The following is an 8,897-nucleotide window of genomic DNA, read 5'->3' as shown; positions in this document are numbered from 1 at the left end:
AACTTATCAAGACCATTTAGTGCCCTCACAGGAGCAGGACGCAGCAGCTTAGATGCCAGAGTTGCGTCCTACCAATAACCATTTAATTTATATATATATATTAATATTAATATTCAATCACCACACGATACTATTACTAGTATCGAAACATAGAAGTAGTAAAGGGGAGTAACCTCAAGAGGGCTTTGGTTATAGTAATATTGGCGTATAAACTGCTGTTTCATGATGACTCCGGTGGGTGACTTATCCTTACCTTCACCATATGTGAACTCCCATATTTCTTCTTCTCCTGCATCTGCATGCATCTATAAAATAATCACAAGAGTTTAATACCGATCGCGTACGTCGTAGATTGATATATCAGAACAAAAAAAGAGAGGTGAGTTAGTAACAGAACAAGTCACACACTAACTCACGTTTGAGGAAAGATGTGGAGAAGGGGTGGATCCGGGTCGAACCATGGAAGCCGCGAGGTAAATGGCCATGGAGATTTTGTTTGTGAACTTGCAGAGAGCATCGGTGACACTTCCTCCGCCGATGCTATGTCCGACGAGTATGACTTTGTGGGATGGAGGAAGAGCGGACAAGAGAGAGTAGAGAGGACGGTTATACTGGTCGGAGTCGAAGACGGTGTTAGAGTCAGTGAGGCTGATTCCAGCGCCAGTGAGGTCGACGGAGGTGGCTTTGAATCCGGCGGTTTCGAGAAGAGTGGTGAGTTTATACCAACACCAAGCTCCGTGACTAGCCCCATGAACAAACACAAAGTGGATTACGGGCTCAGCACCACCGTCTCCTCCCATCGCATTAAGAGCCACTCAATCTATTGCTTGGACACAAACAGTGAATGCAGTTTTGGTCCACACGTACAGTTTGGGCCTAAACCATTATCTTTATTGTCATTGTCGTCTATGCTGTACAGTGGACACGTCTCTCTTTCTCTCTCTGTCACACAAGCGCTCCAAATTTTTTGTATTATTTTCTTTTTTCTAGTTAAGGAAATCTGGGAAACAAATGGCATTATATTTTGAAAATTACACCTTTCTTTATTTTTGTTGGAAACTAATATTTTCCAAAAGAAACTTGTTTACAGTACATAAACTAAAATTTTAATTTCAAAATTTAAGATTTTTAAAATACTTGTTTTTTTAAAAAAAAAGATATTAAAAGATCAGTTTTAATAACAAAATATCAGTTTAAAAAAACTTGAATGGCACCTGATTTTAAAATCTTTAAAATTCAAGCTAACAAGTTTTTTTTTTAATGATAAAATCTTAGTTATATATTTATCTCATAGCATCGGTTAGATACGTTCAACTTATCTAAAAAAAAAATTATATATATACTTTTTAAGTACATAATTTTTTTTTCCAATAAAATCACCAATAATTAAATGACACATGTGATTTATTTCCCAGAAACGTTTCTCAACGTCTCTCTTTTGAGAAACGTATCCCCCATTTTCCTCTTAATTCTCTATTCTTTTTATTATTTTTTAATAAGGGTATTTCATATTTGCATTACATACCCTCAGGCGTGCTCTCATAAATCATAACTGCAAAGATGTTTTCCAGAGGAGGAAAGAAGGCTGATTGAGGAGTTAAGGCCTGGGGAAGAGAGACGCAAGACAATTACACCTGGGACTATACACGGAATGGAGTCTATACCGCTAAATCCGGCTATTGGGTGATTACTCAAGTTATTTAAAAGAAACAGAGCCCTCAGGAGATATTACAACCAAGCCTTAACCCTATATATCAGAAAATCTGGAAAAGCCAAACCAGCCCAAAGATCCAGCATTTTATGTGGAAATGCTTAAGTAATAGTCTTTCGGTGGCAGGCAACCTTGCCTATAGACATCTATCAAGAGAATCTACCTGCATAAGATGTCCGGAGAATAAAGAATCAGTGAATCATTTGCTTTTCAAATGCACTTATGCAAGATTGATATGGGCACTGGCTTTGGTCCCGGGTCCTGCAGATGGTGAATGGACAGAATCTTTATATACTAACTTGTATTGGGTATTGAATCTAGCAGAGGAGAATGGCAGGTTAGAGAAACAAGCGATGATTGTACCATGGATCCTTTGGAGACTATGGAAGAATAGAAATGAGTTAGTATTCAAGGGTAGGAAGTTCGAGGCTGAGGAGGTGACGCGAAGAGCTGTAGAGGATAGCGAAGAATGGAGAAATAGGAAAGAGGGTACAGCTCTGCAAATAACTCCTAGAGTTGATAGAGGCGTAAGTGGGCAGTGGAGACCACCACCAAACCAATGGCTAAAATGTAATACTGATGCTTCTTGGCACCATGATCATAATAGGTGTGGCATTGGCTGGGTGCTTCGAAATGAGCAGGGAGAAGTGATCTGGGTTGGAGCTCGAGCTTTACCTAAACCGAAGACTGCGATGGAAGCAGAAGTGGAAGCAATGAGATGGGCACTACTTATGGTAAGCCGGTTTCAGTATAAAAATATCATCTTCGAATCAGATGCTCAAGTGGTCATAAACCTTCTGAAGAATCGAGAATACTAGCCAAGTATCAACCCTATCCTTCAAGATATTCAGAAGCTACTCCTACAATTTGAAGAGGTCAAGTTCCAGTTTATTCCAAGAGATGGCAATGCAATGGCAGATAGGATAGCAAGGGAAGCTATTTCTTTTGAGAATTATGCTCCTAAGCTTTATTCTATAAAGCCTAGTTGGGTAAGTAATGTAAGAGTTTAATATGTAAGTTGTAAGAACTTTGGTTAATGAATAGTTGAAGTTGAACCAAAAAAAAAAAAAAAGTCAATACTGCAAATTTTACTCCAATAGTCCACATTTTATTGCGACCCGGTTCACTAATTTGGAAAGTTGTTAGGTATAAAATTTGGATTCAACAAAAATGGACTAAGGAATATAACCAATAGAAATCACTAGCTTAAGTTATTTTGTTCAAATCTACTTATTTGGTTTAGGTTTCTTTTCATGAAACTTACATTTTTTGTCATATATGTGTTATTAATATATTGTAGATACAAATATAGACTCACTTGTATATGAGTTGATCAAACAAGCTGTACGATACTGTAGAAAATATAAATTGGGCCGTAAAGTAGAGGCCCATTACAAGTAGAAATTAGGAAAAAAAAAGAGACTCACCTCTGACGAATCTCACCGGAGAGTTTAGATCTCTCTTCTCTTCTACATCGAAGTTTTGGTTCGTCACCGGCGACAATCCTTTTCTCCGACGATATAATGCCGGTAAATTCCTCACGCAATGTCTAATTCTAGATCTCAAAGATCTAATTCCCGCGTTTCTTTCCCATATATATATATTTTGCTGATTGATTCAGAATTCAATTGTCGCATCCTGCGGATTTTGCAGTATAAGACGGTGATAGAAGTGGAGCCTCCGAGTCTGTTGCGGTACTTGATCGGAGCGGCGGTGATGATGATCGGCGTCGTATTACCCGTTGGTTACATGATGTTCCGCAACAAACGCGTCCGCTTCTCGTCTTCGTACTCTAAACAGACGTAGGTGTGCTTTTTCTTTCACACTTACTGTGTGTTTTCTTTCATCTGATCTGCAAAAATCACTCGCAGCTTTAGGCAAAGTTGTTGATTGCTTCACAGGGATGTATTTAGAATGTTCAGAATTGGATAGTATTGTAACAAGTTTTGGTGTGTTAGGAGATCAGTAACTTGGTGTGTGGGAGATCAAAAACAAGTTTGGTGTTTATGCTGAAGTCTAGAAATTGAATAAGTGAGGGAAGTGAATTAGCATTGTTTTCTAATCCTTACTGTTTGGGAATGTTGAGTCAGTCTCAAACTTGGCTTAGAGGCAGTGTGATGTTGAAGAGATGTTGTAAATGATCTGTTTGTTTCCAGTGAGAATACGAGACTGAAAAGCTTTGTTAAAAATGTTAGCCCTTTTCAATTGCTTCCTAGAGACTGAAAGCTTTAGTGTACTTTGTGTGTTTGGATCGAGTTCAGGTGGGGAATCCATGGTTGATAGATGATCAAAATTTATAGTTGCTTGCTTGCTTGCTCCTCTTCGTTAAAGCTTGTTTAGGCTAAAATTGGAAGGTAGTACTTTTGCTAGTCAAGTAACTCCGGAGTTTATCGTGCTAACCGATTGGTACTTATGATCTGATACCTATCTTTACTTTTCAGGAACAAAGTTTTGATATAGAAGGCTCCGAGGCTGCGGTTGGATTCAACTGAATTGAGACTGATGATGACATATTGATACGGACGACTGTAAAATTATGGCGGAATTCTTATTTTGAGTTTTTACATGGGTTGTAAGAGATCCTTCAATATCGCATTCTTGCTTAGGTTGAAAGATATCATTCGCTGGCTAGAGTCATCATGAGCTATAAATTTATATAAAACTGAGCGTAGTTCTTTGCATTGGCTTTCTTTTTCTTTGTTCTGTGTGGTTAATGAAATGTTAATGACATACTTAAATTAAGAATCTGTTCAAAGTTTAAGAACTGTTCATGAGTAGCCTCAAGTGGAGACGGATATAAACACTTTTCGAATTTCGAAATTGATTTATAATTTGGTCAGATCGTGATTGCGCATAATATGCAAAACCTAGAAGAACAAAAAACCCAACAATGTGTGGTACGTTGTTAGTGCATAACGTTACTCATTCTGTTTTCCACCTTCCCAATGCTTGTCCAACGCGGACTCTGTCTCCCTGTTTGACACAGAATCTGTAATCTGAAGAACTGCTTGAATCCTCCTCAGGTGAGTTTGCAGTCGGTGCCTGGAAAACAAGCACCACGGTCGATCCCATGTTGAATACACCAACCTGCATCGATCCATACATGAAACCATTTGCCAATGTGAAATTGTGTTCTTTGTTACGTTTCTTTAATTGGAATTTTAGTCTTTCTCTTTTGGACCCTAGTCTCTTACCTCTTTCCCTTTCTCGAGCTTTAAGCCATGACCTTTTGGATCATACACTCGCTCCTCAGGTGGCTCTGTAGGAAACAGCTTCTTCTTTGGCTTGTTTGTTCTTAGTTCAGGTTCAATGAAAAGCTGTCAAAGCAAACGTCAGCAAGTTCCTTAATTTCTAGGGCTTAAGGTTTTTCAAACTTCATCAGACCTACCTCAATGGATCCAATGTTGGTCGCACCAACAGCAGCAAGTGCCATAAAGCCTTCTTTCCATTGCCCTTCAAGCACAACCTGTTAGTTAGATTAACAGCTGATGATCAATGTCTGGAGCAAAAAAAAAAGAGCAGACATATTTCGTTAAGACAGCTACAATGAATCACAAAATTTACCCTTTCATTTTCGACATAGAGATTCCTTATTGTTCTTGTAGCACGCTCATTGACAGGAAACAACCGGCCTGAAAAAGAGTTTCGAGAGATACTAATAGTTACAAAAGTCTAATTACGCATAGGTTCCAAAAATAGTTGCAAAAGCCCTACCACACTGGCTGTATGCTTAAATGAGAGGACAAAGAGTAACCAAACCTGCAAAGTGTCGACGAACCCTTGCATTCCAGTCAGCCGGAGAGTGTATCCGATGATAATCCCCTGGTTTCAGGTATATCACACAATAATAGAGCCCCTTCATTGGACTGCAACCAAGACTTGATGAAATAAGCGATTTTAACAGTACAAAGATGTTTAAGGTTGACTTGTGATTTTCACTAACCTAGCTGAGATGTTCTCCCGTAATTTTGGAGACGCCAAAGAGACTCTCAACCAACAATTGTCGCTCTTATCTCCAACAGCTTCTTCCTCGGACTCATTCTTACCTTCAGGTTCCATGGGAAGCAGAGAGTTGTTTCCTAGAAGAGCCGGAACAGAGTAAGAATGTCCTTTGACTTGCTCGATCATCCCTCTACTTCCTTTTAGCTCCCCAAACCTTAGAACGGTGCCATCCACAGGACTAACCTGATATCCTCGAAATATTAGAGAGCAAACTACAAAAAATAGTCTGCATGAAAAAAAAGTTACAACGTTATTGTTACCGGTTACCAGACAACAAGGATCGGGGTCGATAGGCCTGCAACCTTCTTTCAAGCTACGAACAAAAAAATCCTGTAGCGAAAGATATTCTTCAAGAGGCCGAGCTGCTTCTTCAAGATCTGAAAACACAGATAGATCAACTTTTTTTTGTTCTCTACATAACTCCAGATTCAAACCAACAGGAGAAAGAGATCATACTTGAATGGAAAGCTCGAGCCCAGGATTTATAAGCATACGGGCGCATCCAGACTGGAATTTCCTGAGAGGAAAAAGACCTAACAATTGAAAACCAACCATGTTCAACAGTTACTACAAAAAATGCTACAACAAGAAGAACTCACCAGACTCATAAAGGAGCCCCAAGCCCTTGAGATTGATCGCATAGGCAGAATTCCAAGGAACGAGGCCTAGACAATCCCACGGATGAACACATTAAGATTCGAGAGCTTATGGACATTGAAGACTAATAAGAGAACAAGAGCAAAAAAGAGTTTTACTTTAACATCTTGGTGGAACTCAAGTTCAATTCCCATTTCCCGTTTCTCTTCGATCTGTTCATCAACCAGTAGAAAACAATATGAACCAAACTCTATGGAAAGAACCTTGACAATGTCTACCTACCAAATTGAGTCACTAAATTACCTTCTTGTCTTCATAGAGCCGTCTAGCATGAAGAGCTCCAAGCATAAGAATAGTAGCCATTGTTGCTCCGGGCAAAAGAAAAGCATTGCCTAAATTGAAGAATGCAAACAACGATTCAAGCTCAAAACCATAAAATTCAAGTGTAGTGTGAGAAGCAAATTAAACAATTCTCAATTGTAATCTCAGGAATTAAATGAGCTTCATGTATTGGAATTACCTTTGGAATCTCCGGTTCCAACTCCTCCGCCTCCGCCTCCACCGCCGCCGAGAGGAGTGGCGCGAGCGCCGAAGTTATTTGAACGGATATTGTTGAGGAAAGAGCTGAAGGTTCGGCGATGAGTATGGTGGAAGCGGCGGAGATGAGTATAGCGAGCCAACAGATAGACATTATGAGTAAATCGAGGTCTCATGGCGGTTATTTCCGGTGGCCCTTTTGCTCTGAGAGGGGTTTTAGTTAGGGTTGCTGCTGTTTGACTGTTTTGGTTGGTTGAGAGTCAAACAAACAAACAGTTTTCAACGACAACTAAAACGACTTCGTTTTCCTCTTGCTAAACAAAGACATTTTTATTCTTATTGGGCCTTTTGATAGCCCTCACTTTTTGAGCACAAACGAAGAAATTCGAAAATTGATGATTCAATTCACCGAAGAACACTGATGTTGAAGGTGTTATCCATGGCTGAAAGAGGTCCGATGCATTGAACTCCGGCGTTATTATTAACCGAAACATCGATCTGACCATACTCTGCTCCGATTGAACTTTGATCTCCTCCACAAAAAAAAAAAAAACTTGGGATCTTTCTCCAAAATCGATCATCGTCCTCTGCGATCGACTCGTCGCCATCACTCGATATTTAAAAGCTTCTTCGAGTATTGCTTGCTCTTATTACACGACGAATCGGTGTTTTCTCAGCTTTCAGGTTTGTCTCAAATCTCAAATGTTAGATCGGAATTATTTAAGATTTCGTCAATACACATTTGCTCCATAAGATCACATAATTTGGTTTTAATTTGAGCCAATTGCTTCCGTTTTGATTGTATCGTAGGATCTTCTCCTAATTTTGGTAGATTGGGAATTGGGAATCATTTTGTGAGATTTCGCGGTGACGTATAAAGCTTAACTCGAAATGGAAGATAGAGAGAATGCGAAGAAGAGACTAGTGTTTGTGACTGTGGGAACAACAAGTTTCGATGCTCTTGTGAAAGCAGTCGTGACTCAACATGTTCAAGACGAGTTGCTCAAGAGAGGATACACTCATCTTCTCATTCAGATGGGTCGTGGTACCTTTTTCCCAACTAAGGTTTCTTATTTTCTCTTCTCCACTTTACTTGATTAGTCTGTGCTGATGATAATTCGATTTGGGGCATAATTATGACTGAGTAACCACCATCGGAGAGTTATCCATCCTTCAATCTGTTAGGCTTATTACTCTATCATTCATCTCAATTTAACAACATTGTAGCAAATAAAAGAGTTACAATTTTGGTTTCTTCTCAAGTATCTTTTATCTTTCCTTTGCTTGTGTTGCTCTTATGTGTTTTGGTCTTCTCATTACTGATCCAGTGTGATGGAGCGGATGGATCGTTAGTTGTGGATTACTTCACATTTTCCTCATGTATCGCAGATCATATTCGATCTGCATCGCTTGTTATTAGTCACGCTGGTTAGTATAGTTGACAACTTTTAACAGTTTTAGAAAACCAGAGACTGATTTCGAAATGCTAGAATGTCATCGTGTATCAACTCTCAATGTTGCAGGATCTGGAAGCATATTTGAGACACTAAAGCTAGGGAAACCATTGATTGTGGTAGTGAACGAAGATCTGATGGACAATCATCAATGTGAATTAGCTGAAGCACTTGAAGAGAGGAAACACTTGTACTACACTCGTCCTCACACTCTTCATCAAACCTTGACGAAAATGGAGTTGGAGTCTCTAGTTCCATATACTCCAGGGGACGGAACCCCTGTTGCCCGCATCATCGACAGGTTCCTCGGATTCCCTGATGATTGAGCTGACATATGAGAAAACATGTGTTTTGTTTCCAGATTCAACTGAATATATGCTCAATGTAACTGGTGTCATAGATTCATTTTCATTAGAGCAAGGCTTTTACTAATGTTTAAATGGATAATCAGTTTTGGTTCAATTGGTATGTAATTATGTATCATACTGAACCTAATTTTTTTAGCTTCGAATAAAGAGTTTAATATATTGGACAAAAGTGGAATGAATCTATGACACCAGTTCCAATTGTCAATGGGATTGGCATTGCAAAGGTAT

At 39.2% G+C, this 8,897-nt stretch overlaps 5 protein-coding genes across 8 annotated transcripts in view; 3 read left to right on the top strand and 2 right to left on the bottom strand.

Moving 5' to 3' along the window:
- The window catches only part of LOC104723435 (probable pheophorbidase), a 1,967-nt gene extending 1,010 nt beyond the window's left edge, over positions 1 to 957 (bottom strand). The window contains exons 1-2 of the mRNA XM_010441813.2: positions 417 to 957; positions 174 to 305 (exon numbers count right to left, since the gene is read on the bottom strand). Of these exons, the coding sequence (XP_010440115.1) occupies positions 174 to 305; positions 417 to 800 (516 nt within the window). The 5' untranslated portion in view covers positions 801 to 957. The remainder of the gene's footprint in view (positions 1 to 173; positions 306 to 416) is intronic.
- On the top strand, positions 1,801 to 2,529 carry LOC104727993. Its single transcript, XM_010447040.1, has one exon. The coding sequence runs from the start codon at positions 1,801 to 1,803 to the stop codon at positions 2,527 to 2,529; it is 729 nt and encodes a 242-aa protein (XP_010445342.1).
- Positions 3,129 to 4,449, top strand: LOC104723433. 4 transcript variants are annotated; one of them, XR_757345.1, is made up of 4 exons: positions 3,129 to 3,240; positions 3,365 to 3,513; positions 3,973 to 4,065; positions 4,153 to 4,392. XR_757345.1 is itself a non-coding variant. In XM_010441810.2 (3 exons), exons 1-3 carry the CDS (start codon positions 3,235 to 3,237, stop codon positions 4,169 to 4,171), a joined length of 174 nt encoding a protein of 57 aa, XP_010440112.1. In that variant the 5' UTR covers positions 3,129 to 3,234; the 3' UTR covers positions 4,172 to 4,449. The 4 variants fall into 4 exon arrangements, 3 of the variants coding, with proteins under 3 accessions (XP_010440112.1, XP_019087086.1, XP_019087087.1); XM_010441810.2 differs by lacking the exon at positions 3,973 to 4,065 and having other exon boundaries at positions 4,153 to 4,449; XM_019231541.1 differs by lacking the exon at positions 3,973 to 4,065 and having other exon boundaries at positions 3,365 to 3,517.
- On the bottom strand, positions 4,520 to 7,106 carry LOC104723434 (phosphatidylserine decarboxylase proenzyme 1, mitochondrial-like). Its single transcript, XM_010441811.2, has 12 exons — positions 6,831 to 7,106; positions 6,614 to 6,702; positions 6,469 to 6,522; positions 6,313 to 6,378; positions 6,170 to 6,230; positions 5,981 to 6,090; positions 5,655 to 5,896; positions 5,471 to 5,577; positions 5,276 to 5,343; positions 5,100 to 5,177; positions 4,906 to 5,028; positions 4,520 to 4,798 (listed from the first exon to the last, which is right to left on the bottom strand). Exons 1-12 carry the CDS (start codon positions 7,021 to 7,023, stop codon positions 4,634 to 4,636), a joined length of 1,356 nt encoding a protein of 451 aa, XP_010440113.1. The 5' UTR covers positions 7,024 to 7,106; the 3' UTR covers positions 4,520 to 4,633.
- Positions 7,230 to 8,763, top strand: LOC104723431 (UDP-N-acetylglucosamine transferase subunit ALG13 homolog). Its single transcript, XM_010441808.2, has 4 exons — positions 7,230 to 7,531; positions 7,658 to 7,912; positions 8,176 to 8,275; positions 8,371 to 8,763. Exons 2-4 carry the CDS (start codon positions 7,739 to 7,741, stop codon positions 8,625 to 8,627), a joined length of 531 nt encoding a protein of 176 aa, XP_010440110.1. The 5' UTR covers positions 7,230 to 7,531; positions 7,658 to 7,738; the 3' UTR covers positions 8,628 to 8,763.

The sequence above is a fragment of the Camelina sativa genome, chromosome 11 (assembly GCF_000633955.1).
Source record: "Camelina sativa cultivar DH55 chromosome 11, Cs, whole genome shotgun sequence".
Classification (NCBI taxonomy): domain Eukaryota; kingdom Viridiplantae; phylum Streptophyta; class Magnoliopsida; order Brassicales; family Brassicaceae; genus Camelina; species Camelina sativa.
This window is presented reverse-complemented; position numbering and strand designations above follow the sequence as displayed.